General features: G+C 35.8%; 1 protein-coding gene across 9 annotated transcripts in view; it reads right to left on the bottom strand.

The window, feature by feature from the left end:
- LOC124218731 (Na[+]-dependent inorganic phosphate cotransporter) overlaps window positions 1–16,291 on the bottom strand; it is an 80,537-nt gene that overhangs the window by 22,461 nt on the left and 41,785 nt on the right. For 6 of the 9 annotated variants that reach the window (XM_046625478.2, XM_046625506.2, XM_069137459.1 and 3 more), the window contains exons 2-5: window positions 12,327–12,406; window positions 6,941–7,212; window positions 6,301–6,561; window positions 3,729–3,813 (exon numbers count right to left, since the gene is read on the bottom strand). In XM_046625478.2, the coding sequence (XP_046481434.2) occupies window positions 3,729–3,813; window positions 6,301–6,561; window positions 6,941–7,212; window positions 12,327–12,357 (649 nt within the window). In that variant the 5' untranslated portion in view covers window positions 12,358–12,406. Of the gene's footprint in view, window positions 1–3,728; window positions 3,814–6,300; window positions 6,562–6,940; window positions 7,213–12,326; window positions 12,407–12,620; window positions 12,642–13,323; window positions 13,412–15,061; window positions 15,120–16,291 lie in introns of those variants that run through there. The other 3 variants (XM_046625525.2, XM_046625488.2, XM_046625498.2) reach the window with 3 other exon arrangements.

The following is a 16,291-nucleotide window of genomic DNA, read 5'->3' as shown; positions in this document are numbered from 1 at the left end:
TCTGACAATCAGCATGAAAAAAACACAATACATTGCTTTCCGATGTTACAGCCATAGTGTTTCGCAATTTGATGTGATTGAAATACATGAGAGAATTTGTGAGAGGCAGGAAGTATGCAACTGCACTGTCCTGGTAAACACTGTTTCGGCGAAATATCTTGGAATTGTTATCGACCAATACTTTCGATGGGATTCCCATGTTGAGTACGTAGCAAAAAAACTAAGATATATGCCCCGGATTTTTATAAATTACGACAAGTACTAAACACAAAACAATTACATCAAATATACTACCCTCTCGTTGAATTGATACTTTAGTATGGGAAACTCATAACTTACACGTACGTCCAATGGCTATTTGTTGCAAGCTCATATTATTTGAACAACCTCACAAGATAATGGAGGTTTTTAAAAAGCAACAAAATATTTTTATTGATAATAAAGAGGTTTGCATTCATAGTTCACATCCTAATAATATCTGGAAAAAAAATTGTTGTGATTAATTCACAACCGCCAATTATCATGACTTGCAAACTTCCTACCGTTGCCTGAAACGAAGACTCTGAACTGTTATGCTAGGAATTCCATGTGAAACACCGCTGTATAACGTTTTACCTCGTTCGTGAGTGAATAAGCTCTAAGAAGCTGTCCATAAATGATGTAGCTAGTTTGAGGGAGCGAGAGGTTTGATGAAAGGTTATGCTAGGATTCACGGAGGGCGGCGGGGGTCTTAGTCTGCGATACGTGGTTTTATAATTGATGCATTCTCATTCGTTTTGCCGCGCGTAATATTATCTCTTATGCAATCGAGGGTTTCAATGACGTATTTTCGGAATAGGTACACTTGAAACTTAACTTGATATCGTGAAAAATCTGAGAATAATTTTGTTCCTGTTAGTCCTCCGCGGTTATACTTCCGGTACCAAACGTCATGGTCAGAAATTGTCGGAATAACCCCAATCGTCTTTAAATAGCTGTCACACGAACAGTATTGCATCGATCGACTCATCAAATTTCAGGGATATACTTTGGACATTGTAAATTAAGGACTAATCGTTGTTGGATGTACAATCAAATCATGAGGTGGCGCGACAAAATTTGGAAGGACCAAACGTGTGAAAATACCTTTTTCCACTAAAAAATTCATTCATTTCAACTTTAACGTTTTTCAATATTTTTTTATGAACTTTATGTGTGTGTTACGTTTGGCGTTCCGCCAAACGTCTTCCCCATCTTTTCGCTACCTGTGAACTCTCCCACATTCCTTATAATAATCTTACAGTCTCCATCCTCTCCTATTTCTATGCAGTCTCATCGCCCTTAGTCTGCTCTAATTCTATTCGCAACTATTCTGGATTCCCTCACCTTTCGTGGACTCGCACTCTTTGTCTCAGCTGCACTTCTATGCTACCCTTTATCAAAGACACTTCTATCCCATCCTCCATTAAGTAAAAAAATTTGTATTCGAACGTTCATCTACTCGACTTAGAATTTCAAATCTAATTCTATCTATTCCAAAATTCACTTCGTTAACACGTTTACCTCATTCTTTCACTACTGTAATAAAACGTCTACGGATTCAAGTAAACCTTCTTTATCGCATTTATCATTCCTTCCATCATTTTTGGATCGAAGCCAGTGACAAGATCGGACTTGAACTTACCCAAATAACATCTTGGGTGGGTATAGAGGTGGTTCGACAACTGCTCATTGAATCAAACTCCCTGTATGCAGCAGCAGGTGATACTTTTGAAACGTGATATTTTTAAGGAAAAATAGCTCGATAGTAAGCGATCTAAAAAAGGTATTTATTTTGAGACCTGAAAAGGGTCTATTTTGAAGTATGTAAGAACGGAAAATTATGAAACACTTTAGTCATTTTATTAAATATTGTTTTCTCAATAATTTTTTGAGCAGTACATGGGTACGTTATTGTATAAATTACGGAAAAAAATATTTCAGTACTCCGATTCCGCACAATCCATGCACAGAAGGACCCTGTGGTCGCTGCGCATCGGTCGCCGGCAAAGTGGCGACTGGTCCTTTGTTTTGCCATTAGTTTTTTGGGAACACATCACGAAGTAAGATGTTAGAATATGGCTACGGGGCAAGGGGTTAACATGACTCCAACGCGCACGCAATGTTTTCTCAACAGCTGTTACGTAGATAATAGTACGTGGAACGTAACGCCTCTATTCTCTACGCACAAAGGACACTTCAAAGCGCTACCAGATAGCGCACTAACCTCGTTCAACAACAACTTATAGTTATTTGGCGTTAAAATTGAGAGTGGGGTCATTTTGACCTCCACAGATCGCGGAGGGCTAATAATGATTTGCATGTGTGGCTTCATCTCGGAATTTGTTTTTTCGGATACCTTGTAATAACAAAAATTATAAAACAAAAATACTCGTATATCAATTAATCTTAATATATATAAATCTCGTGTCACAATGTTTGTCCTCAATGGACTCCTAAACCACTTAACCGATTATAATAAAATACGCACACCATGTGCAGTTCGATCCAACTTGAGAGATAGGATAGTTTAAATCTCAAATTATAGTCGCAATTTTAATTTATTGCTAATTATTTGTCTGTTATTATTTGACAGTCACAATTATCTGTTAACTCCAAATGATTCTAACAGATGTCGATACCTTTCGACTGGGTTGAGTAAGTAATCAATAGATGGCGCTGCTATGGTAAATCTACGAACGTGTCATATAAGCTACATTTTAACAGCATAATTACCACGTGTTGTTGACGCTATAAAATTAATTAAATTTATTTTGTATTGAACGAAATACCGTACAATTCAATTATTTCCACTTTTTAAATTTTTGGTGTTAGCATAGCCGGCCACGTGTTACTTAGACTGAAGTGTAAATTGCATTCATATTATAATGAAGATAATACAGTGAAATTAATCCTGTTTTTTACTTATTTGTGCTTCATTGATCAAAACTTTATAATTTAATTTGAATATATGTATGTAAGTATTATCACATAATTATAAAATTTAATTAAAATGTCAATGCAAAAATGATACACAATTTCCTACACTTTTTCAATAGTTGTACAAATATTTTTTTTTATTGTTTTTATTTAACCTCTATTAAAAAATATTTAGCACTTATTATTTCAATGTGCTATGATAACAAGTTTTTCAAATTTTTTTTCTTATATTTAAACGATTAAATTAGTATTTCAATTCTTATTGAAATTATTATTTAAACTCTATAATTTAAATATTTAGCCACAGCAACGCGTGGCCGGGTCAGCTAGTTAGTATATAAATTTCTAACTGTAAGTCACATGCCTTTCTGGGCGGGTCAGGGAGGAGGGGGGGGGGGGGGGGGGGGGGGAAGGAAGGCCCCCCCGGTTAAGAGTGGCCGAAATAGAGCTACGTAGTTTATGGAAAGCTTCTAATCAAAATCAACGTAATAAGTCACATAGCTGAACTTTACCATGCATAAAGCGTATTATTACTATCAATTTCAGTGAAATTCATATGCCAGCTATGAACTTTTCTCCATAAATCCGAGACTGCCAAAAAAATTATCGGCTTGGTAACACCATTTCGGATAAATTCGATGACTCATTTTGTCCAGTAAAAATCACTCATAATATCTACATTGCGGTACGTTGGTTGTGGGAGTGGTCATGTGATTATAAATTCCATGAGATGAAATGACAGACATTCAAAAATTGATTTCTCAACTTACCAAGATAAGAGCTGACGAACTTGCTTCTCTCGCTAGAAGGAATCCATTTAGCTGTCATGTTGTGCATGGCGGGCCAAGCTGCACCCTACGCGAAAAAATGGAGGATCCAAAACTAATTTTTTTGAGTTCCATTATTTCTATCGAATTGATTCTTAACCTTCTTTGGTAAGTTATCAAGTATAAATACAGTATTCCCTCCAGATAGGACCCCTCTGAACAAAGCCACTTCTCCTAATTCTTGCTCGAGCGCTTTCCCACTACTTTCTGTGTACGAGTGTTTGGACAATTAACTCTGTACATAGCTACTATAGGAAAACACTCTACATCACTTATTGATTATCTGTCATGTCATTTTTAACATATTTTGCAAAATGTTCTCGTATTCATATACATGTATTCAGAATCACATTCAATAACTTAAATTAGTTCATTGATAAATGATTCTGAAAATCCTGACGTTGGAACTTGCACGCCAGGGAATGCATATAAGTTTGTATATTTTTTATTTAACACAAGTCGTTTTTATTGTATGAATACACGAAAATGCAAATGACATCGAATTGAATTGATACTTTTTGTAAGATCAATACAAAATAGATCGTCTTTTAATCGTATTCACCGGAACTCAGACAATATACAGAAAGCATGAAATAAATCTGTAGAATTATTGGTTTCGTTTGAAATACGCATTTTGTTCTTTTCAGCGGCATACCTCTTCAAATCATTTTTAACTTTGATGTCGCTCCTGCTTGCAGGATGATTTCTTGATCGGTATAAACTTTTTATTCCATGTTTTATACTTACCAATAATCAAGTGAAAAAAGAATTTCGCCTCAAAAATAAAATGCAATTGATGCGAATGGCACGCGGCCCTATTCAGAGGAATGAAATAAGGATGTATATGGAGGCACAGGTTCTATGCTAACATCAAAGCCAGCAATTTAATAATCCAAATGAACGCTTGACGTTACCATACGCGCGTACGTGAAAGCGGCGCTAATCGTAAGCAGTAGTGCATGCGTCAATCTCGGGGTCATGGGTGCACGGACACGGAACACCGCGGGCACTCCCGGCGGTTGGGGTGATAAGCTCGCTCAGATCACCTCAAGAGTTAGCTTCAGCGGGCCCATAAGACCTATGCTTCCATATAGAGTCGTGTTCTAGCTAAGGTTGATTCGCACTGCACGGCACGGACCATCGTGTAATGGCAATGAAACGTACCGGCATGGGTACAATACTTTCACAAGTATGTTCAGAGTGTACCAGCAATTATCGGTCAGTTAACATTCAGCGTCATAATGAACCAATCGTCGAGCGACGATTTACTGGTTGTGATCTTAGCTTTACTTCTAGACGAAGACAAAACCAAATAGTCGAAAAAACAGGTTGACTGGCAAAATACAATTTTCTAACAATTGTTGTTAAAAATAATAAATAATATACCTGATCTGACTGGTTCTTACTTTGCAATTGCTCTCCAAGCATTCTCCTCAACTCCAGTATCGCTAAACCTCGGGTAGTTCATTAAGTACAATGCCATGCACGACTTTACATTTTCAATCAACCCTAGAATGGTAACGGGGGATAAAAAAACAACAGGGGGTTTTGACACCGCACAGCTTTCGTTTTCGATTGAAGACACCGACCATAAGTTATTTTCACTACCCGAGAGCAGGTAGAGCCAGTTGGCCCCCGTGATTCTTTATTACATAACGAAGAAAATGATACCCTATAGGACCCTCAACGACATGATGTACCTGAGAGATCGAATTTACAAGATCAGGGCGTTTTTTCACACGTCGTTACCAGAATAGGTAAAGGAAGAAACATTTTGTAACACTTGCACGGGAAGTTCGAATTCGCGTACCGTGGCGGACGTGCGAAATACCCGATTCTCCACAGTTCAGAAGATGTTAGGAAATATCACACAACCATTAGGAAATGGTATTTTACTAACAGTCTTCTGAGCGAAACCGGTGCAACTACCGCCATCTGACATGATGATCCGTGACTACGGTCGCGTCCGCTGTGGTGCAGCAACCCGCCTACGTTCGGGTTAGACTACCATATTCACAATTGTCTCGAGTCGAACCTGCCATTACATGTGTTACAAAAATTATCGTTTATCACGAGTGCGGGTTTGTGGTTCACACTCATCAGGAATAGCCAACTTCCTGCCCTCGTATCACAATATATCATACTGTTCTAGGGTTAATATTCTTTGATCATTTTGGCTCTGTTCCGACCGTCTTGTACCATTTTCGTGTGCAGACTGGCGGACGAGCCATGAAATGTACCGTAGCGGACCATCAAAACATTCTTTGTGGCAATGTTGTCGGTCGGAGCTGTTCTGTGTCATTGATGGAACGAGAAGATCGTTGCTGGTTAGTATGTCCAGTCCTACTGAAATCTATGCTACAAGGTTTCCTCGTACTGATTTCGATACGTTCCGTTGCCGTTACGTGACGGTCCGTGCCGTATAGTGTGAATCAACCTGTATTGGTGGACGAAAGTAATTTCGAAGAATTATATTCCCCTCGTCGTCTTTATCCAGAAGGAATACTGTACATACTGCAAGCGCTCCTTGGAGAACTCTTATAAGCACAAAGGCATATAGATGATATCGGGCGAAAAGTGGTATAAAGAAGCCCAACAAAGCGGGAATGAAATTAGCTAAGCCAAAGACAAGCTTCGTTCCATAACGACGTGCTAAGATGCCACCAGGAAGTTGCATAGCCCAGTGCAACCAATAATATCCTCCCAGAGCGAGGCCTTGTTCATACTCATTCCAGGAAAATCGATCGGGGTACTCAGTATCATTTATTGATGAACCCTGAAACATTTTATAAGCAAATTTTCTCCAAAGTGGTTAATACAAAGTTATTTTACTTTGTCCGCATAAGATAGATAAAATAGGGATAGTTAAATAGCAATCTAATTTTTCTCGACATATGACAAGGCGTTCTAAGCAAATTTTGAGTTGTTTTGGAAGGACCAAGTAGAAATTGATAAATGCTGACATATTTTTCACAGACTAATGAGAAATCGAATTCAAATTGATCTGAAATTTGTCATAAGGATGTAAAATAAATTCAACCGGTGGATAGCATTTGAAAACTTGATCAAACTGACTGATTTTTATATGATGAATATTTTCCAATTTTTTCTTAAATGAAAATATATTAAGAAACAATAAATGACGAGTCACCTACGTATTTCTGGCTTTCTGCAAGACCCAATGATGGAATAATGGTATTCTCTTCAACATTTGTAGGGGATGATGAGTTGACCAACAGTTTGGAAAGACTTGAGTTTATTGTTGCCGATATGTCTTGTGTGCATTGTGCAATCGCTACGAATTCGGACCGGGGCGCGACCATAGCTACAATGGTCAGACTCAAGTTGATTCTTAGTATGTAGTCAATAGCAAACCCACAGAAGCTAAGGTACCATAGTACATCTCGACAAGATAACCATTCGTTTCCTTAAAAACAAAAATCAGCGAAAATCAGTCACTAACATATTACCAGTAAACATTCTTGATTAATTTAATTTCATGCATGAAACATTACATTTTTAGTCTATACCCTGTACCACCTTGTGATTTTAGTCAATGTGGTGTGCAATTCCACTTCAGGAAAGTGGGTTTCGGTCAATTAAGTCTAGCAGGTGTCTCACCAGTATGATTTCTGGTCAACTGAGACAATTCTTGATTTTTTTTTGTCAGAGGCCCTCTTGAACGACGCTTCTTATAATATATGAAAGCACTCATTTTTTATATGGGAAACGAGCAGAGTAGAAATTTTTTTTTTTTTGGTATACCCCAATGTCGTACGTATTGTTAGTAATGGTTTTACAAAACGATGCCTGATATTCAGCAAATAACGTGATTATAGAAACAATACGATTAGTATAATTGCACCGTTACAGAAATCTGTCTGAAATTTGATACTCATTTGTTGGAAGCATATTCGCAGATACAGTCTATGAAAATTCAAACACGATATCGACAATTGAAGGAGTGTGTTTTAATAACAAATTCACGGTGTAACAATATTATTATGCAAAAGTATTTTGACAATCACAAGTATGTAAAGGAATTTCAAGCTGCATGTCAAAATCAATACAAATTGTGAACATCAATTAGGGTTGTATATTAAATTTAATTCACAGCCGAATTGGTTTCAATGAAAAGTTGTGAAATTTAATATCATCATGTCCTGTTTTTGTCGGAGACCATACCATACAAGTAATATACTGCATAAAACTTTCGTGATATTTATTTGTTTGTGTAGGTGTAGATGTGTACGAGACATGAACCATTGGTAGAAAAAACGTGAATACGTGTCAAAGTGTCAATAATACAACGGATTTGTAAAACTACAGCATCTAAAATATCAAAATTTTCCAACAATACAATATAAATAGGGTAATAAGTGAATAGTTTAAAGCTTCGTGTGCCGAGTGATTCTAACCTCCAAAGTGAGTACATATACCTTATAAAAATTTTAAATTCGTAAAGGGAAATTATACGCTTCGTCTCTGACTCTGACAGGATCCTCACATGATATTTATATTTCTGTAACACAATCGAGGTACATCATTTAAGTTCCTGTTAATCAAATACAGTTTACGTCATTGACGGCAGTTGACGATTTTGAATTCCCGCTCTTAATGGCTGGCGTAATGGTACTACTTTCCTACTGGCTATTCACAAGGTCTGCGCAATACCACACCTTATTAATTCCACCATGGTTCTGCCCGAAGTGGCGGCCCTTATACCGGGAGTCTCTGGTGAAAGTACCGACTCTGAGCCACATGGTCGCTGCCAGCGCCAACAAATGCGCAAGTTTTTGTTCGACTCATTTGGCCGCAACGTAAAAGTTTTGCATGTGTTGGCTCTGGCAGTGTGCGCGTGGCTCGGAATTGGTACTTTCACCAGAGACTCTTGATGTAACTCCAGTGGGACGTGACGTTAGGGGATGTGATACGCCGCTCGGCCGTGTCTGTGCTGTTGCCACGCTAAAAGCACCATCCTGAGGTGCAGGTGGCACTGGAGTCTCTGAATTTGGGTGTAAATTTACGCTCGGTTACACCGTAAATGGTTGCTCGTGAGCTAATTTTCATGAGAACTTTTATAAAATGATTGGAATAATGAAAGGAACAGAGTCTAGCCTGAATTTTTTGGCACTTAGCCCTCTGTGATGTCAGCTTGTGAAAATATAAAATGGTGGATCCAACACGGCCGACTGATTTCTGAAAGTTGCTCCATAATCATATAGAATTGTATAAAATACATCATTCGGGGAGTTTTGAGGTCGCTGATTCAGGACCTGAGATCATATTTTGGAAATTCAAGACTGCAGTTCCAATATGGTGAAAAAGAAAGTTGAAAAAATTAATCAAATTCGGATTAAAATCTGGGTATGGTTTTTTGGATCGTTTATGACAGATTCGAAATCTAATCATCGGAATTCAGAATGGTGAATGCAAATAGCTGACACAATTTTATCGAATTTATTAGTGAAATTCGATTCACAAGAATCCAATAAGCCACAAGCAATTTGAATTGAAATAAATATAAAGAAAACTAAAACTGAATAAATACTCAAGTTACAAAATTACAAAAAAATATCAAAACTGCGAACAATAGAAGAAAATACAAAAAATAGAAAAAGAAGACAAAGGGATTATAACCTCTCCACGGCCTCATGATCAGTTGCGGGTGATACCAACGATAAGAGAAGGAAATCTAGAAGGTAACTTTTTGAATACAAAAAGCACATAAGACTTTTCATAAAGGTGTATGATCAGATGGAGCTGATTTTCAAAATTCACTGAATTTACCATGTACTAAATTAAAAAAATTTTCTCTGCTATATTGGGTCCACCGTTGGGAATTATCGAGGCTTGAAGTCATATTCGTAATTTTATTAACTTAAAAATCCGGTACATACTGATTTTCATCCAAATTTAATAAACTTTTATCCGTAATATTAGATCGGGTGAAATTTCATGACTAGTACCTATACATATAATGTTCATTTATGAGGGATTCTCGACCATCTCAGATCTGCCCCATAATTGGTTATATCAAAGTACTACTAAAAGGTATCCTATGTGAATTTTTTCATATTTTTTAATTCATTGTTTCAGAAATTGCCGTTTTTTTTCAAATGAATATATCTCGGAAACTTGAAGTAACTGAAAAAAATGACTCTACATAAAAGTAGTAGTTTTTTTTTAGCTTTCGAGATGAATTTTTGAAAAAAGTTTTGCGTTCCGGTAACGCTGATTTTTTACCAAAAAAGGAAGAAATTATTTTTTTTATTCAAAATGGACCCTTTTTTTTGCTGAAAAATTACAGAGTCTTCCAATATGTGTGACAATGTTGCCAAAAAATCGCCAGAGTGGCACGGATCGAGTTTCTAGGGTAAAAAAAATGAAGCTACTCAAATTAATTTTTTTATACCGGAACCTCGACCGAATTTGTGTGGCTTCATTTTTTTTACCCTTTTTTGTTGCTGAAAAAATTACGGAGTCTTCCAATATGTGTGACAATATTGCCAAAAAATCGCCAGAGTGGCACGGATCCAGCTTTTAGGGTAAAAAAAATGAAGCCACACAAATTAATTTTTTATACCGGAACTTCGACCGAATTTGTGTGGCTTCATTTTTTTACCCTGGAACCTCGATCCGTGCCACTCTGGCGATTTTTTGGCGATATTCTTACACATATTGGAAGACTCTTTAATTTTTTCAGCAAAAGAAAAAGGGTCCTTTTTGATTAAAAAAAATTATGTTTTCCTTTTTTGGTAAAAAATAAGCGTTACCGGAACGTAAAAATTTTTTCAAAAATCACTCTCGAAAGCTAACAAAAAACTACAACTTTTATGTAGAGTCATTTTTTTTCCGTTACTTCAAGTTTCCGAGATATATTCATTTGACAAAAAAACGGCAATTTCTCAAATAATGAATTAAAAAATCTGAAAAAATTCACATAGAGTACCTTTTAGTAGTACTTTGATATAACCAATTATGGGACAGATCTGAGATGTTCGAAAAAAAAGTGGCCGAGTTGACGGAGAATCCCTCTTATATCGTAGTTTTTTATTTTTTTTAACATGCATACCGCAAATGTTACAGATTAGCGATGTGGTTATTTAACCCACAATTATAGAAGTTTTTTTTTTTTTAAACAATTCCTCAAAAGTTCATCTCCTTCCATAATTTTGAAGATGAAATGCTGCCAATTTTCTCACGTGTTCGAAAGACGGCTTCGAATAATCAATCGTACTGGATTTTTCATATTTTCATTTTCTGTAAAATTAACACTATGCAAACAACCCAAAAATGGTCAAATTAATTTTCCTGTTTGAGGAAAGGATTTGTATGCAAAAAAAATGGCAGAAACTAAATCGACAGCTCTGTACGCCCGATTAAGTAGGGTCAATTTTACAGTGCAGTCCCCACCCACCCTAACACAAATTTACTGACTTTATTATTCAGAAGTATTTTCAATACTTTTACCAAATTTGAGACAAGCTTTTGCCAGCTGCGTAAACAAAATAATTTGACGTATTCGAATGAAGGCATAAGTCAGCGGTTCCGCGTAATTAGTCAACCGGTAACCAACAACAAGTACCTATTTTCAAGCAGGAATTCCGAACAGGAGATTTTTGATGATCAAATTTACAAAAATTGTCGCATTCAGTCTTATCTCGGGTAGCTAGCTACTCTGTTAGCCAAACATCCCCAATCAAGTGAAACGGATGAAAAATATGATGACAAGTTATGTATATAATTAGAATCTTCGAGGAAAACAGTAATTACTTTTGTTTTATAAACGTTTACGTTGCTTAAACATAAAACAACGACAAGATAGTATATCAATGCTGAAAAACAGATTAAAAATGTTATGCACCAAATAACATAAAAATCTCAATAATAGTATTTTAAAAGTAGAAAATAATTTAGTTGCAAATTTTTGTGAAACTTCAACCTTTATCATATGTTTGCTATTAATTACGGCCAAATAATTTCTAAATTAAATTAACTGTCATAAAAGTCGTGGTCGTGGAAAAATCTAGAGCGATCTATCCCTCAAAAAGAAGTTTTTAAAGTAGTATTCCCTTAGAATCCATAACCCATGGAGTGGGAGAATAATTCTATAAAAATGATACAATAATAGTTAGTTTCAACACGAACAAATTTCATACTGGCAAGCGTTTGACAGTTTACTGTGAGTGAATACTGAATGATGAGATATTACATATGAATACTTCAACTTGTGCGGAAGCACTGTGATTAAAAGAAATCATTTTGATAATGTCCAAGCTGGCTCAGAGGAGGTTATAATACGTATTGCTAAAGGTCATTTGTGGTTGATAAATCACTAAACGATTCTTGGCTTGTAAACTACGATGTATTCGGTATTCACGATCTCTGGTCAGCCGGTCATGACATTTTTTCTACATAAATCCGATTGACCCCTCTGCCTGTCTAATCTGAGATAGCTCGCAATCGACCCATGTCACAGATTCAATATTTTTCTGATTCTTAGTTTATTTAAATTTACATCAAATTGAATGTACTTACCACTTGCTAATTTCACAGTTTCCACCGACATGATTATGTCACAAATTGTAAATGAATCGAGGCTTCTTTTTTCCGAGTATCTGCAAAGAAAATATCGAACTGTTGTACGCTATAATCAATAATAGTGATATGCAATAAGCCTTAATAAATTCCGACGTTTTAAACGGATTCAATTTAAATTAATAGAGTTTCACATAGTTTAAGCCGTGTATAATTCCGGTATATTGCCAACATTTGTACTATAGTGATGGCCAACAACTCGATCAATTGAAATTGGATTCCGTTATTTCTTACAATTCTATGGACACATCGTGGTACCGCTCCTAATTGCACAGATTACAGCTGATAATTATGAGCTGATTGTGAGTATCTCAGCTCTTTACATTATAATTGGTACTCATAAAACGATTAGCTGGTAAGATATACTACCTGTGTGTGTATACACAAGTGTTTAGTTCTACTTGGAAATGAAATGTGTACAAACCCATGTTAAATTTATCTACTTCTGAACAATGGCTGATTCCAGGTTTTATATTTTATTGAAATCAAGAAAAAATACGTCCAATATATCTCAAGGGTTTTTAGATTTAAAATGTCAATGATAAACGTTCCTTCGTACTATTTCTTTAATCAAAATGTACGTCGTGGAGAATGAGAACTTGTTATCGATGTATTCTAGGTCATTCGCACTAGAGGGTATGGCTCCAAGATTTGTACATATATGAGCCTTAGCAATTCATAGCCGTCAAACGATCATTCTGAGGGCAAAGTTGTGCTGCATTTTTTCCCATTGTCCAATCACCTAGTCATAGTATTTACAAAAAAGTATGTGTGTATTAAAAGGATGATCAAAAAATTCTACTGCTATATAATCGTATGAAAAAGAAAAAAGTACAGCATAACTTCGCTCTCAGAAAGATTGTTTGAAAGCTGTGACATGCCATAGTTTCCACTTTTGTTTTAAACTAAGGTCAACTCGATATGGTATTAAACTTACCAATTGTATGGCACTAATTTCTCACAAGTGAAAACTATTAACATGTTGCAAAACATACGAAATAGTTATGTAACAGCCATGTAATGCGTCCGACCGAGGTTTACGACTATTTGCGCTGATCACTCTGCGGCACTGTTCACGAATGTTATTGATACAGTAGAAATAAAGTGCGAACAAAATAACATGTGTTCTCAAATATATATTGTATGACAAGGGACAAAAGTTGGCGATTGCGACGAGTGTGATGTTTGCGCCTCAGCGAAGCGAACGCGGCAATCACACAAGTAGTGATTTTCAGCTTTTGACCCGAGTCACACACGATAGTTTTTATAACAAGTGAATAAAAAATGATCGGGTCTTGCGTGGCAGTTTTGCGGGACGTGAGTGGCCGATTTCTTATCCCTGGGGATGAAAGTGATTTTCCAAATGACAAAAGTGAAGCAATCGTGGACTGCGCATGCACCAACTTATCTTTATAATACTGAAATGAAATTTTCCATTTTAGTCCCATTAAACTACTCTGCAAAGCCCAACTTTGCATGCACGTGTGATAATAAATATCATGCGGCAATCTGTATACACTGTACGAATCAAACACAGATAAAAAATATTTCACCTTGACCGCTTTTCTATCCTAATATTATAAAGAGGTAAAGTTTGTTAGTGTGTATGTAAGTTGTAACCTCTAAAATTACTGAACCGATTTTTAAAATTCTTTCATTCATAAAAAAACTAATCTATCCCTGAGTAACATATGGTAGGTGTGACAAATTTATCTTTTTCGAAAAGTAACGAATGCGCGAAGGTGCCAGCTCACTAACTATCAGGAGAATTCAGATAATTCGGCCCTATCACAACTCACCTCTGCCGCAACTCTCCTCAGTCTCTCCTATAATTCATTTTGATAAAAATAAGTTTTTAATTTGAATTTTGAATAATTCTAAATTAAGTTGGAAGAAAAAGCATTGCTTGACTGTTTTATCGGCGTGCGTTAACCAAATGGTTAGATATACGTAAAAATAATGTAGTACAAAAATATCGGTCATCAGTTAATCTAAAATAAAGTCATCCGTGTAAAGCCGGGACGGGTTAGATAGCTGATTATGAAATTAAGCTTGTTCCAGAAGTTGAGAAACATATATCTTACAATGTGAATCTTTGATCCAATGAAACATTTTATTTTTCTCTGTGTGAAATAACTTTACCTGATTTGGAGAACTTCGTATACCTGTTTATATCTTTAATAAACTAATAAATAATGTCTTCGAATCCAGCAAGTTTTTATTGATTTTTCGAAATAATTTCATCTGATGCCTTTGTTTAAATAAAGAAATTCACGGGGGATTTCGTTGAAAGGAATACAATATTCTTTATTTATGGCACGAAATAACGAGCTTCAGCTTAATATGAATAGTTGTAATAACGTTCTTGCCTTAGACTCATCTAACCCACAATGCAACAATGGGTGCATGACATATCCCGACATAGCGTCTAAAAAGACAACTATGTGCACAGAGGTAGACCTAGCCCACTTGTCTAACTATACAACAGCGCCTCTAGTGGGCTCACTAATGAATGCGGTGATATTTCTGACAGCCTTAAATTATATTGAACTTTGAGGTTTAAAAATAAATTTTGTTATTTTTAGCAGTAGGAAGTGGGTAATATTAATTGTCTCACTGCAGGTAGATTCGATACGATAAACAACTTTTTATTAATTGAAAAAAAATAAACGTACGTGTTCTTTTCCACGTGTTACATCAAAAACGGAACAGACTCTCTCTGTGTACCTCTTGTACTTGACTAGGCACACCAGCGCTCCTCTCGTATTTTTTCTCGCACTGACGCCTCTCTGTCAATGGCGCTCACAAGCGTGCGAGATTCGAGTATGTCAAACTCTCATCCAACAACAAATATGGTTATTTCAAAGATTTAGCTAATAAATTGCTATGTATGTGCGGGGTAACTACAGTCTTTTGAACTGATCCCAACTGTAACCCATTTTAAACATACTTTGTTTGAAAAAAATTTTTATTGTTCTTCAATTGCAGAAACAATGAATATTTATCGAGATACACACGTCGATTATGTAAAAAAAGTTAATTCCAAAGGTCCCACACTTATCTTACATTCATATGTATGCACTGATTTTTCCAATAATTTACCTATGTTTAGTAAAACTATGTCGTTCTTTTTCTGAAAACGCTGCAGTATATGCAGTATGTCAACATGCAGTATGATACCTCGGACATATCTGCCAATTTTCTAGGGTAATGTATTAATTAAAAAGAATACTGGTAAATTATATATGAAACAAATTCGAAATGTCTTATGTGAGGTCCTTTCACTCTTACACAACTTCTGATGCTAACTGTGAATATATAATAACAGAATACTTTTTGTGATGTCAATAATTTGGATATTTTTAGTGAGGTTCTTTTATGTTTAATGAAACAATAACTTGGGATTGAAGGACAATATGTTATACACTTTCTGTGATATCAATAATTTTTGAATTCTTGGTGAAATATTTTTTACATAAGTATGTTTATAATTTAATATACATTCTTCTATACGTATATAATGTAATCATAACTAGTATTGAAAAACTATGGTACAAAATATACGTGCATCTACAGAATAATAACTTGTGCATTAGGGTGTTTCAAAATAAAAAAAAAACATTCACTTTCGAAACCTTGGAAAGGCACTTAACATATACAGAACCAAAGTCATTGACAAATCTACTTCGAATATTTACGATGTAGGCTATATCAGGCCAAGACATAGTAGCGAGGTACATCAGAGAACCAATAGCTTTTCTATACGGGTAGTTAATACCTTCGCTCACATTCTTTTCTGATAAATTCAAACCAGGCTTAGCTGACGTATCTGTAGGACTAGCATCATCCATTTCAAATATTTTAATCACTCTTTTACAATAATTTTCTTGACGTATAAAAATAGA

The sequence above is a fragment of the Neodiprion pinetum genome, chromosome 1, assembly GCF_021155775.2.
Source record: "Neodiprion pinetum isolate iyNeoPine1 chromosome 1, iyNeoPine1.2, whole genome shotgun sequence".
Lineage (NCBI taxonomy): Eukaryota > Metazoa > Arthropoda > Insecta > Hymenoptera > Diprionidae > Neodiprion > Neodiprion pinetum.
The sequence above is the reverse complement of the archived record's forward strand: the minus strand, read 5'-3'. Positions and strand labels throughout refer to the sequence as shown.